This window comes from Salvelinus sp. IW2-2015, linkage group LG31, assembly GCF_002910315.2.
Source record: "Salvelinus sp. IW2-2015 linkage group LG31, ASM291031v2, whole genome shotgun sequence".
NCBI lineage: Eukaryota > Metazoa > Chordata > Actinopteri > Salmoniformes > Salmonidae > Salvelinus > Salvelinus sp. IW2-2015.
Window position 1 is genome coordinate 7,606,803 of NC_036870.1, and position 27,166 is coordinate 7,633,968.

Consider the following 27,166-nt stretch of genomic DNA (forward strand, 5'->3'; position numbering starts at 1 on the left):
ATACTTAAGTATTAAAGGTAAAGGTATAAATACTTTTAAATTATTTGTTAAGCAAACCAGACGGCACAATTTTTTAATATATATTTATCATTATCCAGGAACACACTTCAACGCTCGGACGTCATTTACAAACGAAGCAAACGTGTGGTTTGTGTGTCCGCCAGATCAGAGGATGTAGGGATGAACAGGGATGTTCTCTTGATAAGCGTGTACATTTGACAATTTTCCTGTCTTGTTTAAGCATTCAAAATGTAACGAGCACTTTTGGGTGTCAGGGAAAATGTATGGAGTAAAAAGTACATTATTTTCTTTAGGAATGTAGTGAAGTGAAAGTAGTCAAAAGTATAAACGGTAAAGCTCAGATCCCCCCCCCCCCCCAAGAAAACGACTGAATTTTTTACTTAAGTACTTTACACCACTGATGGGGTGTTGTGTGTAGGCCAGTGATGACAAATCTCAATTTAATCAATTTTTAAGTCAGGCTCTAACACAACAAAATGTGTAAAAAGTCAAGCGGTGTGAATACATTCTCAAGGCACTGTATCTGACTTTGCTAAGGGTGGAATCCTAGTTGGAGAAATGCCCCTCCCACCACCACACTAAGTTTTGTGCAAATTTTGCATCGATGTCAGTAGAATTGTGCGAAAGTTTAAGTAACATACTTATCGCATACTTAAATGTGTCCCAAATGTCACTCTCGCTCTCTGCACCTTCATTTTGCTCAGTTTTACCTTGGCTTCAGAATTCAAACAATAGAACGTTAGTTGACTCCGACTGAATCATGACTGTTGCCTATAGTCCTCTGTCCCTTATTACTTCCAGCCATTCTCTGTTGACCTCTAGGCTCAGATAGGACCACTCTTGGTCCAGTTAAGATAATTGCAGTTTATAATCTAATGATTATGATAAGTGGCTAATAATAGGATCTCGTTAGGAGTACTCTTAATGACCGCTTTTATCTCTCCATCTCATTAGTCCATGGTGATTTAGCAGCAAGTCTCGGGGTTAGGGGCTGCAGGAAGGCTCATTACACAACATTAGGAGCAGGCATAGGGGCTGGAATGAACCCCGTGGATACCCTCTTAGCTTTAGGCGGAGATGTAATCCTGGTTTTGTTTATTCAGTCATAACATTATCCCAACTCCCAAACCAAGTCCCCCTCGTTTGAAAGATGGGGAAATATTATGTACATTAGGAAAAATGTGGGCCCTGACCAGCCACAAAATCTAAAGGAAAAGCTTTTATTTTACTCCCAACTAAGAGGAGGCTAGAATAATTCACCAGAAGCATGAGATCTTTCACTCTCTGTGATGCTTCCCAAGGGGTGGAAAATCTAAATGTGAGGGGGTTTATTTGATTTACTTTGTCTTGGCTCATTGAACGATCTCTGTTCGAGAAGAGAGAGCTGTAGGTCCACTCTACTCTGGTTTTCTGTACTGTATCTGCCGCTATGCATTGTGGTGTTGTGAGCTGACGGTATGGCCATGGGTCATTCCCCTTGGCCACTGTCACAGTAAGGACTGGTGTTGCTGGAGATGAAGCAGAACTGAGGGAAGTGGGTCATTACTCGGGGCTGTGTAAAACATTTTTTTTTTTTTAATAACAAGGTCTTATTCACTAGGTAAGTCATGCTCTTTTTATTAAATGCCTGTGTTGTGAGATGGGTGCTTATGAGTTGCCTCGGTTGCGCAATAACCGACGCACAATATTTATTTAGCGCCCCGAGGGACCTCGCGGATGACCCTTCGTCTGAACATTTGGTCCACATGCACCGCAAAGCATGCTCTGTTTCTTTCTCTCTGTTTCTATTTTCTGGCCCTGTTGCTATCTGTTTCTCTATATCGGTGTCCTGCTCCACGGTTCTGTGTTCGGTTTTGGAAGATGGAGATGATTTTGCATGTGATGAGACCGCGGGCAGCCGCTGTGTTTGATGTATTTTTCATGCGCTTAGGCTACTATTGAACGATGGGGAGGAGGGGACAGCCTGGAGGTGCAGCACTTGAATGGGGATGTTGTTGAAGTGGAAAGGGGTTAAGGGGGGGTTGAGGGGGGGGGGGGGACGTACGCTCTTCTGCCGCAAGCGACAGGAGATGCGGAGGGAGTATACTTGCAAAGTCTGTCTGATGTGCCACACCTCCTACCCGAAAACACACTCGCACTCAACACAGGCGTTCTCTCTAATCTAATACCGACAGATACAGTCACCAGTTTAATGCAACAAATGGCAGTCTGTCTCCCTTGACACAATTATGAGAATGTGTTATAGGTTACATTTGAGTAGCCTAAACAAATATTCGTTTGTTGTATATACTTTTCTGGTCGTACTTTCCCTTTAAAAAAACTAAGATATGGTGAGACATTCCAGTGTAATTTCTGCAGCACTCTACTTTCTGCTCACCTCTCTGCATTTTCCCGTTCTACCGTCCCTGCCCAGTTTAGGAAGTGAGTCATTTGGGTAGGCAGGCTAGAAGTCCGTTCTATCACAGCGCTAGAAAGAGTGGATGAGAGAGCGAGAGAGAGAGGGGGGGGGGGGGTAGTCGCAGATAAACATCACATAGGAGGGTCGACCAGAGGAGGGGGAAATAGGGAGGGCTCCCAATCTACTTCCTCTACGAAGCACTTTACTAGCATACGGTAAGACAAGGCCCTCTTTTATGTATCGATTCACACATTTGTCAATCCGAATGATTGTGTATTCAGCGAATGAAATAAGGAATGGTAAAGGTTGTTTTGTATAAGTGGAAGCGAGGCTATCGCTGCCGACGAGCGAGGAGAACAAGGACATGGGGTGAGCTGATAGCGCTGCTGCTGAACTAGGTCTAGGCTATTACGTAAGGCACAATGGAGATTAATTCATCTTTTATATTAATTTCATAAAACCGTGTTTCTTTTTTGTCATCTATTTTTCTCAAACAACATTGTGTAGGTAGGCTATTCTAATGCCTTGTGTTATGATAAGCTATAAGCATATGCTTTCATCGGGCGTCGTCGTTCGTTCCTGTCAAATCGCGCATCTTAATTTTGCATCTGCTTAATTAATTTAAAGGAATTTTATGGTATTTCACTTCTGACTCTCACAAGTCTAAGAAGACGTGATTAATGGTGCATAAAGAACATCCTGTAGTTGACAGTTTTTATAGCCTAGCCTAAACATAGGCTACAAGAAGGATGGATGGGAGTGCGTTTTATTGTTCGGCTATTGCACGAACCTGAAACGAATATAAAACATAATATTGATATGTTATATCACATCACCCAAGGTCGATTTTACTTGATAACTTGATCCTCACCAATCGAGCGTCAATATTTACGTCAGTGCCAGTGGCGCGCGCAACCCTGGAACGTTAGTCGCTGTCCTTCAGCACCACGTGCCTGCGCATCATGCGACAGAGCGGAGAATGAGTGACAGTACCCCGAAGTAAGGATTAGTGAAATTTCCATTCTGAGGAGACATGTAAATATTTGATGGTAATATAGGCCTAAGTGGAGGGCAATTGGATGCACAGAGCAGCTACGATTTAATACATTAGAACGAGAAGGAATGGCAGTGATGGCTAGAAGATTAACTGGTAGTAGGCTAATATCAAACTTGTGAGTTATGCAGCAGCGTACAGGACTGTATCAGAGAAATGAGTCTAGATTTATCTGATATATAAGTGAAGGATTAACCTTGAAACAATTGCCTTAATTAACTTCCATATTTTATTCCCTTTTCTCTCTCTCCTTTTCTAAACAGTGACTCTCAGTCAAGATCAAGAAGTGAATCTTCAACAAGAATTGAGTCTCGTTCAAGAAGACTTGAATCTCATTCACAAAGAATTGAATCTCCATCAAGAAGAAGTGAGTTTCAGCCAAGCAAAATGCTCCACCAGGACAGACTCGTAAACCCCCAGTACCGAGGCCAGGGAGGCACCTCCTCCCCACTGCGGATCCTCAGCAACAACAGCCAGCAGCAGGGGGGCAAAAGGAAGCAAGGTGAGAAGGACGGCAACTTCAACTTCCTGGGTCAAGACGAGGACGTCATGACGGGAGGAGACGAGAATCGCAACCAGGTGCGTCCTCGTAACCTGGGCCCATTGGGCCGCGACCAGCCCCACCTTCCCCCCTCCTCCAACCACTACGGTCTGGGGCCCCTGTCCCCGCTCTCCCGTCTGCCCTGCTGGAGCCCCCTGGAGTCCCTGCCTGAGATCGAGAGTGGGGACGATGGGTACGGAAGAGTGCCCCCGGATGGCGCGGAGGAGGGAAAGATGGAGGAGGAGATGGGGAGGATGAGCGATGACGAGAAGGAGAAACAAGACCTGGGGGGAGGTGTCATGAAACAGGGAGTGGTGGTGGAAGAGGAGGAGGAGGAGGAGGTGGAGGACCCAGAGGAATGGGGCGACAGCGACTCAGACTTTGAGTTCAGCTACAGGTCCAGTGGCAGCCTGTCCTCTCTCAACATGGAGAGCGGAGGTGAAGGGGCTGGCATGGGAGGGTGGGACCGCATCGGTGTGGGGGAGACCAAGCCTGACCACCACCAGGGGGGAAACCAGGAGACCCCTGCCGCCCCAGCAGACCCCCTTACCCCCTCTTTGACCAGGAAGTGGGATGACAAAATGGAGAGGAAAAGGAGCAGCAAGCCTCTCAGAACGGGGAACAGTCTGCTTGACGGAGGAGCGTTGTCGGACTCGGACACAGACTGCGGCGAGCTGCCTGAGCTGGAGGACGCTGTGTGGACCCTGAGGGACCGCGAGCGCTTCAAGGCCCAGGAGATGGAGAAGCACCAGGTCCAGCTCACCATGTACCGCAGGCTGGCTCTGATCCGCTGGGTCCGCACCCTGCAGGGTCGCGTCCAGGAGCAGCAGAACCGCCTCCAGTCCAGCTTTGACGTCATCCTCGACCACAGGAAGGAGCTGCTGCGCATGGGCGCTGCCACCACTGCAACTGCCACAGCCAGCCAATCGTAGAGCAGGAAGGAAGCGCAGAGGCCCCAACAGGAAGTGGTCACTAGCAGAGACCGGCCAGTCGCTGAAGGGGAATACAAAGGCATTGTTGCCTTGGCCATGGTTATTGTGCTTGTTGTGTCCCAGACTTGACTTTTCCCGAAACTAGACAATCTCCAAGCCTCCTCTGAGATTTTACTCTGATGTGGTGTTTTAATAAGTTGGTAATGCAGTTTGTTTTTGATTTATTGGCGTCCTACCCTGTGTTGAGATCCAAAAATATCCAAGGCACCTTTCTTCTTGAGAGCCAGGATTACTTTTTTCACCCTAACCCTGCCAAACTATGGAAATATATAACATATTATATGAAGTTTAATATATGCCTGTATCTTCAAATGTTCTATATAAGTGTAGAATGTACTGTTTTATTTGTCTCTATAACTGTGATATAATCCCAAAATATTCCAAATACAACATATGAGATGAATTGTTTTTTTATTTTTTATATGTATATCATGTTTGTCTTCTCCAGTGACATAATAAAATTGTTTTAGAGATATTCGTGTATTGTGAGTTAATAATGTATAAAGTTATGAAGAAGATGTTGGGATTTTACTAGTCTATTTGCACTCGTCGCACAGTATAAAAACCAACATCAACGTTAGGTCGGTGTACACAGAAAGGTGTGGATTAGCAGACTATGAGAACAAGTAGGCAACGTCAGATAGTTTATATCGAAGACATGCTAAACCTAAGCTATAGGCCTTCGTTTGAGAGAATTATTTGCGCATTGTGTTGATCTTCAATTTGAGATGAAGGAATTGATCCTTTTCATAAAGCACTAATAGAACCGTTAAAGCCTCTTTGTGTTCGTTGTTTAAATATATAAACTGCAGCCTCTGGTCCATGATAATTTTACTACAATCGTCTCTTTATCAACAGCACAAAGTTCGTTTGTATCGCCTCATCATGAGTGTGTTCTGTTGGGGGTGTGATAGCCCTGTGAGGAACATGCATCAATCTTTATAGGCATGGTTACTGCGTCTCTCGTCGCCGCGGGCAGGGAACGTCTAGCCGTACTGTGTGTGTCTGTGTGTGTGCTCCCAGAGATACCAGCCTTCGCCACCTAATCTGCAGTCTGAGTTGAGCTGGTCCTGCAGAGTCCAGTTCCCCGGGGAATCTGTCAGTTTGCGCCCCAGGGCCCGGTGGTCCTATCCGGCCCGGTGAGCAGCCGCCGGTCCAGTCCCGCAGTATGAGCCAAACCCCGGGGCAAGTTTGTGATAATCCTCGCTTATGCCTCCGAACTCCGGGCGCTCAGGCTTATGTTCTAAAGCTTATCGTCTCTCCTGGACGCAGGCATGACAGTGAAAGTGTGAGAGAATTAACATATTTATCTGTTGTTTATTGGCTTTTAAGCGGGATGTATGTAGGGCATCAAACGGGGAAGCGTCTGGGATAACCAGCCAACACGTTTGTTTGTTCTGTTATTGTCCTGTGTACAAACACCGTTTCCAAAAAGCGCAGAGAAACAGTACACGGGGAGAACAAAACCAGATTTTGAGGATATACAATCACGGTGATGTGATTAGGCTATGTATTTACAGTGAAGTTAAAATGCGAAGGGAAATGTTACCCATAGGCCTATAGCCTATAAAATGAGATGTGATGGTCATTTTATTCGGGCTTGTTACCTATTCTGCCCTACCAAGCAAAAGAGCAGTAACTTAACATTAATTGACCTCAACTCCACAAAGGGCCAATTCAAGCAAATGTTTATATTGTGTCTCTCTCTGTAAGGAACAAAGTTTTATTGGATGCACATTCTAACTCAAATCGGTATTCTGCGTAGTGTCTCACGTTAAACACCGTGCCCTCACCCTGAATACATCTCTTCGTTTCAGCGACACTGTATAATAGGTTCGCCGCACGGCGGGACACGAGGCATGTGTGACGGGGTCCCTGCTGGGCGCGAACAGCGGCACCGGTGAAAGAGCACCCCGCCCGGGAAGAAACAGACGCACGGGGGGGGGCTGCGGGATGCCGCACCGTCTCTCTCCTCGAGCAGAACTGCTAATTTTGTCGGTTAAAACGAGCGAAGATAACGTTAGCAACGCTGTTTGAGGCGTTTTCTCCCAAATTATCGCGGGCGAGAGAGAGAGAGAGGTGCACACAGCTGTGGCTCCTGTCACCCAATTCGGTTTCAAGTGTTTCCAAGTCTGTGTGACTCTGAGATATTCGCGAAACAACAATTCACCTGCTCATTAAACAAAAAAAATGGACTGTATGGAATTTACAGTTCAGACTTTTGGGGATATTGTGTAGACATCTGGCAACTTTGCCACTCCGTGCGCGCATTCGTGGGTAACGTGGATTTCAATAGCAGTGGAGTTCTGCCTAAAACGCTTACCATTGTCATGAATTATACTTTGTCTCAATGATATTGCCTTGATTTAGCCTAAGCCCTGTAATTGTGTAAATCATGCATTGATCGATCACCGTCCAGATCAGGCTAATTTTGTGTAATAGTGCCATAACGATGGTGATTTTCAATGATTTGCCTTTTGTTGAAGTGTTTTTTTCCCCATCACTCCGTCATGTCTTTTTCACATGACAATGACAACAAGCTTAACCCACCATGACACAGTATCCTCACAGATAGAACAATGAGTGATAGTTATACAAATCTTTGGTATCCTCGAGTAGGCCTATAAAATCGAGTGAAATAAGAAAATATGTTTTAGTCCACTAGAGGGCGCCTGTTCATCACATAGCCCGTTGGTCACTTTTTTAAATAAAATTAAATAGCGTGTTAAGAACACAAGGGGGCACTCTTCTGTATGATCCAATGAAGTACAGTAGCTTCAGTTCAACCCCTGTGTTTTGTGAGTTGGACATACAGGCCCCTACTACCCAGTGCTGTCGGATGAGTCCATAGAGCAGACTCTCTCGCCCCTCTCTTCTTTCTCTCCCTTTCTTCCCTCTGCCTGATGTAGTGTGACAGTGTGCTAGCCCCCAGCACTCTGTTGGCGTGGAAACAATCAGCTTTGACAGAAAGGGGGTGGTGGGGGATTGGGGGAGGGAGGGCAGAGGGCTGCGGCCTGCGGCCTGTGTATGATGAACTGGATAGAAAGACCTGTGGCCAAAAGAGAAAGAGCAAACATACAGGAGAAGATAGATAGATAGATAGACAGACAGACAGACAGACAGACAGACAGACAGACAGACAGACAGACAGACAGACAGACAGACAGACAGACAGACAGACAGAACAGACCGACAACAGACAGCACAGACAGACAGACAGACAGACGTTAGATAGATAGATAGATAGATAGATAGATAGATAGATAGATGATAGATAGATAGATAGATGAATAGATAGATAGATAGATAGATAGATAGATAGATAGATAGATAGATAGATAGATAGATAGATAGATAGATAGATAGAAGATAGATAAGATAGATAGATAGATAGATAGATAGATAGATAGATAGATAGATAGATAGATAGATAGATAGATAAGTATCTTATCACTTTTACGAAAAGGATCCACATACCAAATTGAAAATGAACTAATATTTCCCATGAGCCATACAGTATATATATATATATATATATCCTTCTTGAGTATGAAATTGTGTGGGTGGTTTGAGTACTGGGCTTTTTCTTTGTTTCCCATTGAAAATAAAACAAATTATTGGTTCATTTCCAGCCAGACTTTGTATAATTTTATTTTTTATATATATATATATATATATATATATATATATATATATATCAGTATCCACAGCAGTGAATTAGAATTAAATGAATGATGAAAAGATCCTCATAGAAATACTAGGCACATTTTAATTAATGAACTGAATTTCAAACCACTTCCTGAATTGCCTAAATTGGAAATGCTTAGCGAATGCTCAAACTACCTTCGGTGCAACTGGAGGGCTGTAGCGTTACAACAGAAAGCACAACTAGGCTGTATCATCATAACCTTTACAGTTCTGTGAGGATAGAAATTGTTCAGAGAGCCTTAACAAAAGTGTTGATGGAGTGCTTTATAAATGCCAAGGAGAGTCAGGGATGGACAAGAAACATATGTCCTCATATAGAGAATGGGAAGTGCTCTTTGCATGACATGAAAATTAATTCATCCACACATTTTTCCTTTGATTTTGATAAGATGTTGAAAATGTATAAAGGTCAAATGTATCAGAAGTCCAAAGGCATACATGTTGTAAAGTTGCTATTGAAATGTAGGCTATGCCTAATAATAATATAATGTCTCCATAAAGTAATGTCTACATGTCTCCATAAAGTAAACCACCATTTTGACCTTATCTATTTATTTATTTATTTATTTAGGCCTTATTGACAGATATCCTCATGAATGCATAATTCATAGAGGCCTGTATTTGTTTTTATGTTGAACATAAAATGGCCTAATTCAATGAAGTCACCATTCATCCTGACTAATGCGTCATCATCTTAATGCACGTCATCGTAGGCCTATTTTAACATATCAGATTTAACAAACCTGTTGGCTGACATAAAAGGATGACCCTGATTGTGACCACAAATTAGCCTAGGCCGATACAGTGTGCCTATAGGCCTATATTTCAATTTGCTGACATGCCCGTGGAAATATTAGGCCTTCTGAAGTCTTGTATCACTGATCATTTTCCTGCCTTCTTGTCCAAGTCTGAGGGTTCTCTGCGGGTTTGCCAGGACATTCTGAATGTGGGGGTCTGAGACTGAGAGCATTTTTGGTGGGGTCTGGGGTATAAGGTTCAGCTGCCTCGGCTGCTTTAACCAGCTAATAAATATGAAAACAGCGTGTTAAAACTTTTATTCGTTCTCTGATTGAAATGATTATACCATTCTATAAAGTCCCATGTAAATCCTGAAACCTCATAAGGCCCAATGTTGTCCCATAAAACTGTGTCGGACAATAGATGGAGAAAGGGGGCTTTTTCACGCATAAGGGGTTTTCACAAGAGCACATTGAGAGAAGCCCCTCCGCGACACGCCCATGGATTATGTGGCTGTCGGTGAAAGCGCTTCTAGGAGCGGCAGGTGTGTGTGCCAGGCACGGGGGTCGTGCGCCGGCGACGGTAGGGGAGCTGGCTATGTCGAATGCGCGCAGCTGCCGGCAGGATTTTTTTCAGAGCTTGTCACTTCCATTTAACTTGCTCTCTTTCACCCCTTGAGATGAAGTGGTCTCTCGTGCCCAGGTTCCCTCGACGTCCTCTCCCGGTTTAGATACGAAAGGGACCACTAAACGGTGACATCCCATCAACAAAAGCGAGCGGGGCCCACTACCCATCCCGCCTCAGCGCCATGAAATTGTGGATTAAACCGATAAACGGTGCCACTGATACCGACCTCGCATTTCTTCAGGACCCATAATTGAATGCCAAAATCTAAGAAGGCAAGGTTAAACAAAGCCTTAACACAATAACTCCGTCTATTCCCTCGACACTTCTATTCAAGCCCCAGATTTCTAAATCATGATCCACCACATCATAGGCCAGTCTGTTGGTTAGTGTGAAATTGTTCTTGCAATATTGCAGTAACTTATCAAATAAAACAGGTTACAGTCTAGCCTACTTGGTCAATTAGGCTATCTCACAAATCCATGCGAATGTTGTCTAAATTCACAAAGAAAAATCTGTGTGTGAAGATCAGGAATCTTATCTCAGTAAATTGAACCATGTCAAAACGCTTGAGCCTCACAGCCACAGCCCCATCTTCCAGGCTGTTTTTATCTTTCAGTGTTTACAAAAAGACAAGCATATTTATTGTTTTTTTGTATGGTGAAATGTGGGCTTTAACCAGTGTAGGCTATTCCCTCAAATGGTTTGCTCCGTGCACCTTGATCCCTAATCTCTGTCGTTCAAACCATGTCCCATTCCAGCAGCTCTCCCCTGCGGGCAAGTTGGGTCCATACATAATCCTCCCAAACCCCGTCACGTATCCCACTGGGGTTTGGCTAAAGTGCTATGTCTGTCAAAGCACAACATTGTCTGCTTTTCACACCATTTCTGGCAAAAAGGATTAATTCCCCCTATAAATACAAACAATACGACTAAATAACAGCAACCTTACAGTGTGTATGAGTGTGTGTGTGTGTGTGTGTGTGTGCGTGTGCGTGTGCGTGTGTGTGTGTGTGTGTGTGTGTGCGTGTGCGTGCGTGTGCGTGTGCGTGTGTGTGAGTGTTAGAAGTATTGACTGAGTGTTTTGTGAAGATACATAGAAAGAAAAAAAAAATCTGCTCAGTTCACTAATGTAATTCATCATATTCTACTTGCCGTCTCGTGCGGCTTCAACCCGTGAGTCTCTCTGCTGTATCCACGGCTGTCAAAATGGACAGTGCTGCAGCAGCAGCCAGTGAATAAAATGAAATATGAAATAGTGTGATAAACTGGTAGATAATAATCTTTTCATTAAACTTTCATCCCGGGCTAACTTAAATATTCAAGAGGCCAATTACATAGCTTGTATCTTTTTTCTTTAACACGAGCAGTCAGGGTGAGTGTATCTCGCTTAAGGGTTCAGTGAGAGCATCATTACTGAGTGGTCATGGGGGAGTTGACCCATCTCTCATGTGCTGGGCAGGAACCAGACTGAGAGATGGAACAGGCTGGCTGATAGCTGTCTAAATAAAGGATAGACAGACAGAGAGGTGTATAGATTTTCCAGGCGGATAGTGGAAAGATGTGTGCATTGTGATGTGTGCCACAAACAGTGTGCGTGTGCACGCCACTCTGATCTAGTCTCTCTCTGTCTCCCTCTCTACTCTCTCTCTGCTCTCTTGCTTTCTGTGTGTGTGTGTGTGTGTATGCGTGTGTGTGAGTCAGTGTATTAGCAGTCAGAGCACTGAAGCCCAGGGGGCGATTCCTGTGTGTGCTTGCGATAAGGGGAAAGGGAGGAAGGATAGGGGGGGAAAGGGTGGGATAGTGTGTGTGTGTGGGGGGGGGGGGGGGGGGGGGGGGGGGGGGGGGGGGGGGGGGATTGTGGAGGGGAAGAGAAGAGAGGATGAAGTTGGGAAGGGGGGTTGTGCAGAGAGAAGGGGGGTAGAGATATAAAGAAAAGAGAGAGTATGAAGAAGGGGGTGAACAACTAGAAGAGCTGAGAGAGCTTCCTCTGTGCTATCAGTGCTCCTGGATCATGTCCCCATTGGGCGCTCTCTCTCTCTTTCCCTCTCTCTCTCTCTCTCTCTCTCTCTTTCCTTCTCTCCCTCCCTTTCTCTTTCCAAAAAAGAGGAGAAGAGTGTCTTGGCAGGGTAATTAAGAATGGCTCTAAACACAGGAGTATGGCAGGAATGCTCCAGATGAAAGTAAATGATTAAAATAATTACAGGCTCAGAGCTGACGAGCCGSAGTGTGGGGTGGCCGCCGGACATTTGTCGGTAATTAGATAATTAATCTGAATGCAAATGATGAGCCCTAACGAAGCAGTCAAGCTGAACCAGCGACAACTGCCGAGAGTGAAATAAGGGGAGAGAGAGAGAAATATGAAAATGAGTATAAAATATCCAGCCTCCAAAGTCAGCCTACCAACACACAAAGCCAACACACATCAGAATTGTAAATCAATAACTCTAGCATCCAGTTTGAGTGGAGCTTGTGCATAAAAAACTCCTCACATCTCTACATCTATAACTTTCACTCATTGTGACAAGTAGACATGAATAACTTGTTAAAAATACACAAGCCTACAAAGGGTGCCTGACAGTCAGAGCTCGAGCAACTGCATAGCAATTTCTAATGTTACAAGGTGCATTTCAGAGAGCTCAAACTGGAGGCTTACAGAGCCCAGAGAGACAGAAAAAGACAGAAAACTAATGATGAGTAATGCTAAGACTTTCTGCAAGCAATTTAAATGCATCTGCAAATTGTGTGTTTATGGCTTTCTAACCTGAGTGTTTATCATTCTCTAACCTGACATTCAGCAGGTTACAGAGTTTGGACCGAACAAACTGAGCGAGCAATCCCACTTGAAAACCAAAGCAAACGGAAATCATACTCAATAAAAAGACAAATTCATTATACAATCTAAGATGTATTATAAAAAATCAATTTTGCTTTTATGCAGAATGTGTGTGTGTGTGTCTCTTTCTGTCTGTGTGTTCAACAGTTTTTTTAATGTTTCTTTGTTCTTTGATCTTGCTTTAGGCTATTAAACATCCCAATTTAATTCAATACAATTAAGTAGTCTGTATATTCCAGAGATACAGTAGATTGTACCACAATCATTTGCAGTAGGCTTTCAGTGGCAGCACCCAGACCTGGGTCATCACGAGTTACCACAGCCACAAAGTCATAAACCTCGCCCATTTCGACAATTTATATTTTTGAAATATTATTTTAAGCCTAACCCTAACCACACTGCTAATCTTATGCCTAACCCTAACCTTAAATTCATGTTTTTTTTGTTTTCAATCATTTCTGACTTTGTGGCTGTGGTAACTAGTGGAAACCCTGGGTCACATGAGGAGAAAAGCGTCATATTTCATGACGTCAACATTATGCGCCTCTCATTCAAGTTTTGCTGTGTAATCTGAGGAAACGAACGAGGTTGCGTTGTTCCTCAGGCAAAGTTTTACTTCAAAATTGTTACTTGGAAGTTACAGTATGGAATATTTGATCGGAATTCAGGGACAAGACTTTGTCATAGTTGCTGCTGATAATGTTGCAGCCCACAGCATCGTTAAGATGAAACAGGGTATGACATTGCTCGTTTGCAGTTAGCTAGTCGCTAAGTTAGCCAGCTAGCTAATGTTATTTAGCCTGCTTTTGTTAGCCTTGAACTCATTTGTAAAATCAGCAAAATGTCCTAAATGTTTGTCTCATACATTTCTGTTTTGAGTCATATGACGTTACTGAAACAATTATAATTGTTGTTACCTAGCTAGCTAAGCATGCTAGTTTACATGTTATGAGTTAACAGTAGTTTAGCAAACTTGCTAGCACCTATGTGAGCTAATTAGCTAGCAAACTTCCTCCCTGGCCAATGAGTCGAGATCAGAAAAGCGGACACTAGTTACCGAATTGATTTGGSTTCCAGTTATCACCAACGTTTGTTTGCTAACAATCGTGTTGGAAGAGCTAGTAACCTTGTTTACTTGCATGTCCACAAACTCCAAGCAGATTTGCGCTAGCTACCTAAAAAGGCTAGCCATCTTGCTAACTCGCTTCATTCAATTGTGAAAGTGAAAGTAAGCAAGGAGGGCACACACTAGCAGGCCCAGATTATTATCAAAATGACTTGCAATATTTTCCTCAAAGTAAGAAACATCTGAACGAGTAGAGCTATTTGTAATCAAACTAACTTCAAGAATGTATTATTTGGCTTTATTTCCATACATCATGTTGAACATGTCACTGGAGTGCGTATGTGATTAAATAACTAACACCTTGTCTATCGCCCTCAGACCAGGACAAGATGTTCAAGCTGAGCGATAAGATTCTTTTGCTATGTGTGGGAGAGGCAGGAGACACAGTACAGTTTGCAGAGTACATTCAGAAGAATATTCAGCTATACAAAATGAGGAATGGTAAGTGCCACCATTTCTTGTTTCTCTGGTGTCAAAATAAAGATGGCCTAGTACTACTCATGCCACTGCTACTGACATATGTGCATTCAATACTCGTTGTGATTATTGTTTGGACATTTTATTCATGAATGTTTTCCCCCCGGTTATGTGCTACCCCATGGTGACATCTGATGGGCCTTTCAGGTTATGAACTCAGTCCAACAGCAGCAGCCAACTTCACACGCAAGAACCTTGCAGACTACCTTCGAAGCAGGGTAATTATTTAATGTGGACCAATGCTTTTATTTCTTTCCAATGTAGCCTAGCATACCATACTGCGATACTCCAACGTTGCTCTGTGCTATTGCCACTTAGCCCGTGTCTGGGCAAACCCATTTTGGTGATTTCTGGTATGTCATCAACATAAATCAATCACAGCACATTTTTGGACTCATTCAGCAGTTTTTACCTGAATAAATACAATACCATTGGAAGTTCAAGTTGAAAGTTCAAGTTATACTGATCAAAAATATAAACGCAACATGCAATCATTAAAACAATTTTACTGAGTTTAGTAAGGAAATAAGTCAATTGAAAGAAATGAATTAGGCCCTAATCTATGGATTTCACCTAACAGGGCAGGGGCGCAGCCATGGCCTGGCTCCCAAGGGGTTGTGCTATACCCTCCCAGGCCCACACATGGCCACACCAGCCCAGTTATGTGAAATCCAACCACTGGGGAGCCAGGCTCAGCCAATCAGAATGATTCCCCCCACACACAAAAGGTCTTTATTCCAGACAGAAATACTCCTCAGTTTCATCAGCTATCGGGTTGACTAGTCTCACACGATCCCGCTGGTTAAGAAGCCAGATGTGGAGGTCCGGGGCTGGTGTGATTACACGTGGTCTGCGGTTGTGAGGATGGTTGGACGTACTGCCAAATTCTCTAAAATGACGTTGGAGGTGGCTTGTGAAAATTCACTTCCCCCCCGGCAAAAGCTCTGGGGGACATTCCTGCAGTCAGCATGCCAATTGCACGCTCCCTCAACTTCAGACATCTGTTGCATTGTGTTGTGACAACTGCACATTTTAGTGGGCTTTTACCTGTGTAATGGTCATGCTGTTTAATCCGCTTCTTGATATGCCACACCTGTCAGGTGGATGGATTAACTTGACAAAGGAGAAATGCTCACTGACAGGGATGTAAACAAATTTGTGCGCACAATTTGAGAGAAATAAGCTTTTTGTGCGTATGGAACATTTCTGGGACCTTTTATTGTAGCTCATGAGACATGGGYCCAACACTTTACATGTTGCGTTTTATATTTTTGTTCAGTATATATTCCTAAAACTTAAATTGAAAATGATGCAGCTTCCTGTTGACACGACATATTGATAAATAGCCTAATGTCAAAACAGTTTAAGTGTCCAAGTCAATATCTAATATGCAGAAAGTTTGATATATTGAAAACTTAAACATAAAATGTGTTATCTACACATACATTTAAAAAAAATTATGAACACCGTTTAAACTGCACACGCACCAAAAACCCTGTTATTTTGTCAATTGGCAATAAATTACTGATTGATTGGGGGGGGGGGGGTGCGCTGTTAACTTCCACAAGGCAAAAAAACACTTGGAAACTGAATATATTTATGTCATTGGTTAGAGGAAAACCTGCATAACACAGATGGCTACATTTTAGAATGTTTCATTTTAATATGGCGGTCACCAAAACAGAAAGAAAAACACAACACTGTTTAGTCAATCATGTCTAAATTCCTAATCTGGCCCTCGTCCTATCATGGTCACCTAATCATCCCCAGTTTGCAATTGGCTTATTCATCCCCCCTCCTCTCTCCTGTAACTATTCCCCAGGTCGTTGATGTAAATGAGAATGTGTCCTCAGTCAATTTACCTGGTAAAATAAAAATCTATTATCACTTTGATATCAATTGCGTGAGAGGGGGGAGATGAGGTTGCATGTCCTGAACTAACATGCTGACCAAACCGAACGCGCACATGTTGATTTTGTACCCCCCACACCAGACACGATCAGGATACTATGCAGGTTGAAATATGAAAACAAACTCTGAACCAATTATATTAATTTGGGGACAGGTTGAAAAGCATTAAACATTTATGGCAATTTAGCTAGTTGGCTTGCAGTTGCTAGCTAATTTGTCCTATTTAGCTAGCTTGCTGTTGCTAGCTAATTTGTCCTGGGATATAAACATTTAGGTATTTTACCTGAAATGCACAAGGTCCTCTACTCCGCCAATTAATCCACACAAACGGTCAATCGAATCGTTTCTAGTTATCTCTCTTCCTTCCAGGCTTTTTCTTCTCTTGACTTTATATTGCGATTTGCAACTTTCATAAATTAGGTGCATTACCGCCACTGACCTCGTTCGTCTTTCAGTCACCCACGTGGGTATAACCAATGAGATGGCACGTGGGTACCTGCTTCTATAAACCAATGAGATGGGAGAGGCAGGACTTGCAGCGCGATCTGCGTCACAAATAGAACTGACTTCTAGTTTAGCCCTTGGCAACGCAGACGTTCGTTGGCGCGCACAAGCAGTGTGGGTGCAATAATTGAATAATATAGATTTCTACATTTATTTTGCAACGCTCGCGCATGCGACGCGAGCAGTGTAGTCAGCCTGTAAGGCTCCTATCTATATTTTGGAATGGTGGATGTTGATTTCAGGAGGCTGCCATCACAGAAAATAGGTATCTTTTTTCTTTGCTTATCTTCAACGAAACACAACCCACCATAGGATACCTACCAACAGTGACAACAGTTTGCTGCTATTTAAGTGATAGTTTGACTGTCAAATCCGAGTATTGGTGTGTGGCTGCGACTTTTATACAGAGACCGCCCCGAATTATCAGTGTCATTTGATAAAGAAAATCATAATTGCAGTCTTGCGACCCAGTGCGTATGACAAAACCAAAGATGTGGATCTGTTTTAAACTGGTTGGAACCAAAATAATTTTACAATCGTTTAGTTCTGAACAGAACCCCCCCCCAAAAAAATTCATTCCAATGTTCTGACCAGCAAAAAAAAAAATGTTCTGGCTTATATCGTAGATTTTTTAACCTGTGAAATCAACAGTATTTTACTTTTTGCTCATTGCATTACTTCACCAATCAGTGCGGATCTTTCAGACAAGCTAGTTGTTTACATGCATGATAGACATACACGTGTAGCAAATGGCTCGAGAGAGGGTAGAGGAGGCGGCTTGAAGCGCTGTGCATCTTGTTATGACATGTATTATATGAATTAGGTCCACAGAATTATACTTAGGAGCTGTTTCTATAGAGGAACTTTGAATGCCCTTTGAGCGCTAGCTAGCTAACAAGCTTGAGCGAGGTAGCTAGCTAACGAGCTTATGTGCGCACCAGAATTAAAAACACATCTTACCTTGTTGTAGTTAATTAATCCAATGTGGAATGTGATAACTAGGCCTATAGTATCCTTAACTAGCATTGAAAATGTTAATCCATACATCTCTAGGTAATCAAAAAGCTCTCTCCCTGTCTACTGAATCAAGCTTGTAACGTCGGTACAGTAGCCTATGCTTTGGAGGGGCAGGTAGCCGAAACACACAGGCAAAGATTTTCAGCTTGCAGGTACGCTGGAGTAAGTTTCTGAGTGAGTGAGGGCTTTGCATAGGGGTTTTTCTATAAATCATGGGGCCAATGTGTGACATTGGGATAAACAAAACCGATTTTTATCCAGTTCCACATGTGTACTTAGAGGAATATATGCACATTGGCACACAACTCCACCTATGCAACAACATAGGCCTAGGACTATACATCCTTTAAGCAGGACTCATAGAGACATTGGCAAGTCAAATTCAAGGACGTCTTCAAGCACTTAATTGTAATTTTTATATAATTGTACATAAGACTTAATATAGACCCCCCCCCCCAAAAAAAAAAGTGTAAAAAAAGTAGGCCATTATCACTTTAAGAATAATGCATTTTTAGGCCTTGTCAATGCATTGATATTCAAATTATTATTACATTTTAAATTATGTGAGAATGTGGAATTGCCTGACTAAATAAATTGGATGCATGCATGGAGATTTTTCTATAGCCTATGTGGCCGACACAGGCACARACAATAAAGCCATAAATAGCTGTAGCATTAATCTCACCATGGCTGTTTTTTTAATGAGCAACCAACCAAAAACCTTGTTCCCTTTTGTAATGGAGGGATTTGTATAGGAAGCCAAGTTAAAGCCAGCATTAGATGTTGTCGTCCTCAAAACTACACATAGTTTTACCGCAACAGAGTAGCGCAACACCTTTCAATAGAAACGGCTGGAAACAAACCAGAGTGGCCAAAAACAATTATTAAAATGAAATCGCAAATAATTATAAGGGAGCAGGAGACCCTTTTGGCTACAATAATTACAAGGACTTCTCAAGCACCAACTTTAGGAAATGTCTGATTTTCAAGGTATGTCTGTTCCAGTACTTGAATTTCTGAGCTCCAACAAGTTCAAGTAGCCTAGGCTACTTCAAGCCCCTTGTAGTATTGTTTTTAAAATTGCAGGTGTAACATGGAAACCAAAATGTATTTGTCGTGTTATTTCATTACCAGATCTACTAGGCTATGTCATTTGTCATCTTTATATACATAATAATTAATAGGAATAACGTTGGGCGCTGCGAAATAGTCTATGATTGCGCACAGTATACTCCGTGTCTAATCGAGGCGCAAGCACATGAAAACACAAACTCATTACCTTGACGCTTTCTCTGTTCAATCTAACGACACCCTGCTGAAAATCAAGCAGAGAACAGATGATCAACATCAATACGCTAGGGATACTAGATCCAACGTGGATCCGGGCTGTCTTCACCGGCGTAACGAATGAGAGACATAAATATTCTGGACGTTCCTCGCCAACACCTTTATTCCAGCACTTGAACTGTTGTGATACTCAAACAGCTATTGGTCACTTGACTGTCATTCAGGAAATTATTTCCAGGATAAGACGTGTGAAAATATCACAATGTAATTCTTTTTTAACCTTTATTTAATTAGGCAAGTCAGTTTAGAACAAATTCTTATTTTCAATGACGGCCTCGGAACAGTGGGTTAACTGCCTTGTTCAGGGGCAGAACGACAGATTTTTACCTTGTCAGCTCGGGGATTCGATCTTGCAACCTACTAGTCCAACGCGCTAACCGCTAGGCTACCTGCAGCCCCTAATTAAACAGCTCAACACCAAATGCGCATCCAGCAAGTATTATGCATCATTATTGAAGGACCACATTAATGACATTATTGATTTAGGTTTTAAGTATCAGGGTCAGGTGACTGTTTTGGTTAGAAGCATTAGATTTTCCAATTGCATACATTTTGGGGGATTTGTGTGCCCATGAACTGTTTTCACCCCGTAACATAAGGAGACACGAAATGTTACGTAGTTATGCTGTGTTTCTGATATCTATATACAAAAAAAACTGTCCAACAGCTAGATCCAGGATTCTTACAGGGTTCAAGTTCAATGTATAATTTAACGGATTAATACTTCATATATGATATAACTACAAGTTCCACTGCCATAAATGCAAGGACAGAAAAGTATTSTTTTATGTCAAACGATTTTGGACAAGTATGTCAAGACACCAAACATGAGAAATTAACAGGTTTTCAATGAATTTGATCAAATATAGCAATGTTCCCCCTTATAGCTTAATGTAATGCCATTTTTATTTATTTTTTAATAGATATCATCAATGACTTATTGACATCTATAACAAGTTGTCCGGCATAGGAAATCCTCACTGGTACCCTAGTTTATATATACCCATAGGCACTTTGTTTTGTTGTGGCACTATAAAGAAAAATGCCTGGGACGTAAAATACCGTTAACTGGTTACCATGCTTTTAAAATAACGGTTCTGTTCCGGAACAGTGTGAATCACTTTCGTTCCGTTTCTGTTCCTTGAAAACATTTTATTTTCATGTTTTCAGTTAATGTTCCTTGGACCGCTTCCAACCCCTGGTTTTAAGCACTTGATCTTGTATCATCGTGTTGACCAATCTGAGGTTTAAAAAAAAAGATGTGTAATTCCCCCCAACACAATTCTTGTGTAATGTAGTAACACATACTGTCCACATGAAAAGTAGCGTAAATATACATTAATTAGATATGACAAAATAATCTTATTTTAGGATGATGGTGAATTATTTGTTCAAATATCACATAGCTATATTTCTCACTAGTTTAACCATTTTTAAAGATGGGGGGGGAAATGCTCCTAAGCTAAATTTTACCAGGAGCTCTGGACTAGAGCATCCGTAGGGTCTGTGCAGCGGGCTGAATGTTTGACGTCCCTACTATGTCACATTCAGGTCGGAATTCAGTCTAACGGACCTGCGGCACTTAACTTTTGCGGAGCGCGAGACATTCCCATTTGTTTTCCGAGGAGAACTGGGCACAAGCATGCCTGCCTCTTCCAGTGAAGCAGCAAAAAAAAAAATACCTACTGCTGTCATGACGCGCTAGTGGAGCACACGTTACACGCATCTTGTGTCCGTTGTGCACCTCTACTATGTCGTTCTGCGATGTGGGCAACGAGTTTATTTTGACTGATCCCAGAGACTGTTGTCAATATGTTGCGAGTTGTGGCCTAAGTGTCGCTCCAGTCTCAAGGGTAAGCAACAGAAATGAAGCGCAACCCACCGGGAGCCTGTTCTACCACTCCCTGGTGTGAAGCATTGAACGTGTGTGTATGAAGATTGTGTGTGTGCCCGAAGGAGAGTGTGGGAAGGACATCCGAGTCAAGTCTCCTCGTATCCGTCCCTCTAAGTCTCATATGGTTGCGGCGAGGTTAATATGTTAGGAGTAGTGCAGCCGCTGCCTGTCACAATAGCAGAAGGATGAAAATAATTACAAAAAACAATTAGTGGGGCTGAGGAGGGAATGTGGGACACAAGGAGGGGGGAGCGGAGGGAGGGAGGGAGTGAGAGAGGGAGGCTAGAAAGGGGGACAGTCCCAAGGGCTTTGAACTAGGCCCAGAAGTCAACACGGCACAGAAGGGCGTGGGCAAGTGAGAGTCGGTGTTACAGTTGGGCTGCTACTGTTTCAATATGTGCTTTAGATATCGGATAACATTACAAAATATTCCGGAATTCATGCTTGCCCAAAGGCAGTAAAACCATTTATTTTTTTTATTTTTTTTACCCTGTGGTACATATATCCTTGTTTATGTATATTGAATTTCCGTACGCTGTTCTCAGTTCTCGCAGGGCTTCCAAACAGTTTCTCCTCGACATCCCACACCTTCCTTTAGCTGTGCTCTCCAATTCACACCCACCCCAGAGTATTTGGACATGCACATATGTTATACAAACACGTTTTCCACTCGCTCCAGAACATTTCTGAATATTTCTCTCTCGTCCACCTGAGTGGAGGGTTGCGAAGCTGTTAAGTGAAGAGGATGTCTCTTGTGGTTCGAAAACGTCAGGGGATGAGTGGTGGTGATAGAGCTTGGCATTGGGGGGGGATGCACTGTGTACCTACCAGGAATCCAGAAAAGCAACTGGGCCTCTCGCTAACCCCAGGTGCGAGCGCCAAGCGTCAGCGATGGTGTGAGAGAAGGGCAGCCTGAAGTCAACTGCATTATGTATTTCAAAAACTTTATTCTTAAAATGGACAGCACAGCCACTGTTCTTGTTTAAAACGTGAGCGGTGATGGACTTCACAGGCTTTCTCTGTTATAAACCATTACCTCAGTCGTATGTAGCGTCTTGGGTTGTATCCCAAAGAACAAGTAAGCCCTCTTGCTTTATTTAAAGATTTAGCAAAAAGGCCACGGCAACAGTTTGTCTGGGGCTAGTGTTGCATATGGGGTTTTTGTTTTTAAGTACAGCGCGGGCACAACTAATTACTAGTGCCATATTGCACATGACTCCCCTGTTCCAGCACAGATGAACAATTAATACAGCAGATTGAGGGGAAATGCCAATAAAGAGAACATGTCCTGGGGCACAGTGCAAAGAGGGTGGGAGGGAGGGCACGGTGCAAAGAGAGGGGGAGGGAAGGAGAGAGGGAGCGAGCGCTGGCACGTGGAAGACGAGAGGGAGAGCGAGCGGGGTTGATTTACCACGGTTCACTTCGTGCATCACCAGACACAACCATACATCCTTTTTAGTTGAATGCCGAATACCGTTGGACACCCCATCTCTCTGGTGTGTGTGTGTGTGTGTTGGGGTTCTTTTGAAGACATATGTGTTTGGGACTTGGCGTGAGTTCAGGTGCTGGATTTAACGAGCCTGCTGCCTGGTGGCCTCCGAGGTGACATGAGGAGGAAGGGTTATTTCGATGCCAGCTCCAGCACTGTATTTTTACGCCGTAACCTGTAAGACAGGTGTTGCTCGGGTGAGTGCGGGTGACGCCACGGGTGTTTCCCGGGGCACACCAATGAGTTCAGGCATGGCCTGGCGAGACATATCACCCCTTTCCACAGGGAGCGTGACAAGTCCGCCTTTCTTTCCCCTGTAGAAAGGGTCTCGCACATACACAACATTGATACTTGGGGCAGGTGTTCAGATTACAGCAGGTTACTGCAGCTCATGTGTATCACTTAGCTGCTGATTATTTATTTTTTTAGCATTCACTTCATAGCATCGGTAGGTTTGACTCCTTTTAAACGGAAACTCTACATTTGTCGAATGACTGGTTTCACACCATGACTGGTTTCTGAAACTTCAATTTGTCCTGATTTTAGAGGGATTATAGCAAAAGGAGGGAGGATGGCGAAAGAAGAGTATTGCGAGCGTGTAGAAGAGCTCATTGAAACGGAGTGGCTAGAAGGATGAAATAAGTAATTTAAGGGAGAGGGAAGGAGAGCGAGACTACAGAAGTTTTTAATGAGCCCTGGCGTTACTCCAGGGCATAGGGTGAAGGCGGGAGTGGGGGGGTGATGGAGGGAGCAGCGGGGGTCCGTTTCCCAGCAGATGATCAACTGCCAGTGACACCACGACCCCCCCCCCCCCCCTCAGTCTCTACAACACACCTCCCACCTAACCCCCTCAGTCCTCTCCAACCCACCTAACCCCCTCAGTCCTCTCCAACCCACCTAACCCCCACCCAGCCCTCCAACCCGTCTAACCCCCTCCATCCACCCCCCCCCCCCTCCAGGTGTGGCAGTTTCACACCCCTCCCTGTTGTCTTGTGCTGCTGCTGTTTTATCTTCCGTTTTGTTGACTCCCAAATCAAAGCTGATCATTAATAGCAGCGATGTTTGAACAATCTGAAAATAAACTGTCACTGGGTATCTTTTTAGTTGCCTTCTATTGTGCTTTTAATCACACTGCCGCTTCCTAGTGTCCGGCACCCAGCTTGTGCAATGATAGTTTGGTGTGCTGACCGTGGAGAGAAATCGCTAGAGAAGGTGTATTATTAAATTGTTTAGTCTCTATGGGACTGGCTATTGGTCAATGTCGTAACACCAACCTCGGAGGATAATAACAGAGGAAGAGAAAACAGGACATTGTTGTTTGGATGCGGACTTAGAATTGTAATTGTGTGTTATAATTTTCTGTTTATCGTCCTTCATCACATCCCCATTTGTGAGAATGTTGTCATAACACGGTAATGTCAAGATATGGCAACAGTATCGCCGTAACAATCCCAATTGTTTTTCCATATCTTCACTGACCCATACCTCTCCTTTCCTCTCTCACCAGACTCCCTACCATGTGAACCTGTTGCTGGCTGGGTTTGATGAGACGGACGGCCCAGGGCTCTACTACATGGATCACCTGTCTGCTCTGGCCAAGGCCCCCTTCGCTGCCCACGGCCACGGAGCCTACCTCACCCTGTCTATCCTCGACCGCTACTACAGACCAGGTGGGATCGCTCTCTCTCTCGCTCTCTCTCTTACTGTTCCTCTATTTTATTGGCCTCTTTATCTCTCCCTTTTCTCCTCTTTCTGCCTCCGTCGCTCACTATCTTCTGTTCCATTCCTCTTCTCGGGTTCCCCTATTCTCTCTCTCTCAACACTCCAACGGGATTTAATATTAAATGATTGACGAGTTCTTCTATTTAAGTTCAACTTCATCTGGACGTGAAGCTAACCATATCTCTCTTCTTGGCTCTCTCATCACTCTCATGCTTCAGATTTGACTCGGGATGAAGCCATGGACCTGCTGAAGAAGTGCATTGAGGAGGTGAGCTCGGTTCTTTTTTCTGCTTAGAGCTAACTGAATAACGGCACTGTGCTTCATCACCACCACCTTTATGGGGCGGCAGGTAGCCTTGTGGTTAGAGTGTTGGGCCAGTAACCGAAAGGATGCTGGATCGAATCCCCGTAAAAAAAAAAATGTTCTTCTGCTCCTGAACAAAGCAGTTAACCCACTGTTCTCCTGTAGGCCGTCATTGTAAATAAGAATTTGTCTTAACTGACTTGTCTAGTTAAATAAAATAAAAATAAAAACTATTTGTGGGGTGTCAAGTCATCACATTCAGCAGTCGGGTGCATGTGACTTTAATTTGTCAAATTGAGATGTGTTTATATTAGGAAAACGACATTTTGCGAGAACTGTTCAATGAACAGCCATAACATGCATATAGCTTTGTTTCTCCTATACACTTGCATTGGTATATGACTCATGACCTAACTCCCCCTCCCTCTCTCTCTCGCTCTCTTTCCGCTCCAGCTGAACTACCGCTTCATCCTCAACCTGCCCTCCTTCAGCGTCCGTTTGATTGACAAGGACGGCATCCATGACCTGGAGAAGCTTATCCCTGTGGGCGCCAAGTGACCGCTCACTGCTTACCCCTAATGCCCACATTTTTGTACCGTAGACCTTGCTCTTTATGTTCCAATAAAACGTGACGCACTGTTGAGATATCTTTTTGTCCTCGTAGTGCTTTCTTCAGGGTCCCCTATAAAGAGAACAGCCTTCTGGCTGTGTTCTCTTGTTGACGCTGTAATCTGTGTGTGTGCTCCTCTGTGTTTGTATGTGTCCTGTACGTGCGTTGTCGACCATGAGAAAGTGGAGAGCCGTATGATCAGAAATGAATAATGAATACAAATATATAATAATAATGATGGACCTTTTCATCTAAAAGTACCTAAATTAAATGTGGGTATTTTCATGACTTTATTTCTGCTGTAGTTAAGTACCAAATAAATTATAATTACATTTTACAGATGTGTATTCTGTACACAGTATATTTTAAGTATTATGTTTATATACTATATACATAGGCTATTGACTCTTACCTACAGTGGTGTAAAGTACTAAAGTAGTTTTTTGGGGTATCTGTACTTTTATATTTTTGACAACTTTTAATTTTACTTCACTACATTCCTAAAGAAAATAATGTGTGTTGTACTTCATACATTTTCCCTGACACCCAAAAGTACTCATTACATTTTGAATGCTTAGCAGGACAGGAAAATGGTCCAATTCACACAATTATCAAGAGAACATTTATTTCAATAAAAACTGCCGTCTGGTTTGCTTAATATAAGCAATTTTAAATTATTATTTTTTGAAACTTAAGTATATTTAAAACCAAATACTTTGATACTTTTATTCAAGTAGTATTTTACTGGGTAACTTTCTATTAAGGTATCTTTTACTAAAGTATGACAATTGGGTACTTTTCCCACCACTGATTATGTAGCTGTAACAAGTATCACCCTAATTTTCCTCTGCATTCAGGAAAAACTAAACCGCTATACATCCGGATAGGAAAACTGGGCCACGGTAGTGAACATCAAGCCAGTGTGTCTCCAACTCCTCTCTCCTATATCACAGACAGGTGATTAATAAACATTAAACAATCCCTCCTCTCCCAAACACACCGGAATCTGACGGGAAGAGCAGCATATGTTTGCCTGGAGGCACAGAGAGATGGAGAACAACCCTGCTGAGTGTCAGATATTGGAGAGGGAGGGGGAGAGAGAGGGAGGGAGGGGCAGGTCACAGGGAGATAGATGGATGGGGGAATTGACACTTGGGGTAATATGGAGGGAGGGGGCAGGTAAGGAGGTGAAGAGAATGGAGAGAACCAGAGAGTACGAGCAGGTGATGAGAGGTGGTGTAACAGATGAGGGAGGGGGACGGGAGCTGAGGTGTGGAGTTTGTTGTGCACTGGGGTCGTGGCGGTCTCCCAGGTACCGGTGGGGCTGGCTGCTGCCTGGCGCGGTGACACAGTTGCCGCTGTGATGGTTAGGGATCGCTTTCACCTCATCGCTTTGGTGTAAATGGGCTCTGAATTTTGAGTGGCCCCCGGGGTGCAAGTTCGCATCAGTAATTATTTTGTGTGTGTGTGTGTGTGAGAGAGAAAGRGAGGTGGGTAGTGTGTCTATGGTTAATAAGTGGTGAATTGCTACTTTTTCAGAATATTCTGTTTTTGTAATGATTAGCAACAAATACTTTTTTTWAAACTTTTTTGTAAATATTTGAATTGAATATCTTAAAAATTATTCTTCAGATTTTTTATATTATTTTCTAATCACCAGAAATTGTACTTTTTTTAAACCATTAATATTTTGAAGATAGATCTATTTTATAGCCAGTGGCTTGTAGGTATTAAACTCCTGAATAAATAAACGTATTAGAATAATCCTTGAATTGACATTAAAAATACTGCCGTAGGAAAAGCATCCTTTCACCATTATCGACAGTGAATGATAAAACACGATACCCAGACAG

At 43.1% G+C, this 27,166-nt stretch overlaps 2 protein-coding genes across 5 annotated transcripts; both read left to right on the forward strand.

Annotated features, from left to right (window-relative positions):
* The first annotated feature begins 1,465 nt into the window (after positions 1 to 1,465).
* Positions 1,466 to 5,479, forward strand: LOC111955997 (UPF0500 protein C1orf216 homolog). 4 transcript variants are annotated; one of them, XM_023976411.2, is made up of 2 exons: positions 1,466 to 1,621; positions 3,737 to 5,479. In XM_023976411.2, the coding sequence occupies exon 2, from the start codon at positions 3,861 to 3,863 to the stop codon at positions 4,944 to 4,946; it is 1,086 nt and encodes a 361-aa protein (XP_023832179.1). In that variant the 5' UTR covers positions 1,466 to 1,621; positions 3,737 to 3,860; the 3' UTR covers positions 4,947 to 5,479. The 4 variants fall into 4 exon arrangements, with proteins under 4 accessions (XP_023832179.1, XP_023832177.1, XP_023832178.1 ...); XM_023976409.2 differs by lacking the exon at positions 1,466 to 1,621 and adding an exon at positions 2,525 to 2,634; XM_023976410.2 differs by lacking the exon at positions 1,466 to 1,621 and adding an exon at positions 2,641 to 2,831.
* A 7,962-nt stretch (positions 5,480 to 13,441) lies between these two features.
* Positions 13,442 to 25,350, forward strand: LOC111956008 (proteasome subunit beta type-2). Its single transcript, XM_023976422.2, has 6 exons — positions 13,442 to 13,647; positions 14,357 to 14,479; positions 14,663 to 14,733; positions 24,185 to 24,347; positions 24,618 to 24,667; positions 25,157 to 25,350. The coding sequence occupies exons 1-6, from the start codon at positions 13,557 to 13,559 to the stop codon at positions 25,259 to 25,261; spliced, it is 603 nt and encodes a 200-aa protein (XP_023832190.1). The 5' UTR covers positions 13,442 to 13,556; the 3' UTR covers positions 25,262 to 25,350.
* The last annotated feature ends 1,816 nt before the right edge of the window (positions 25,351 to 27,166 follow it).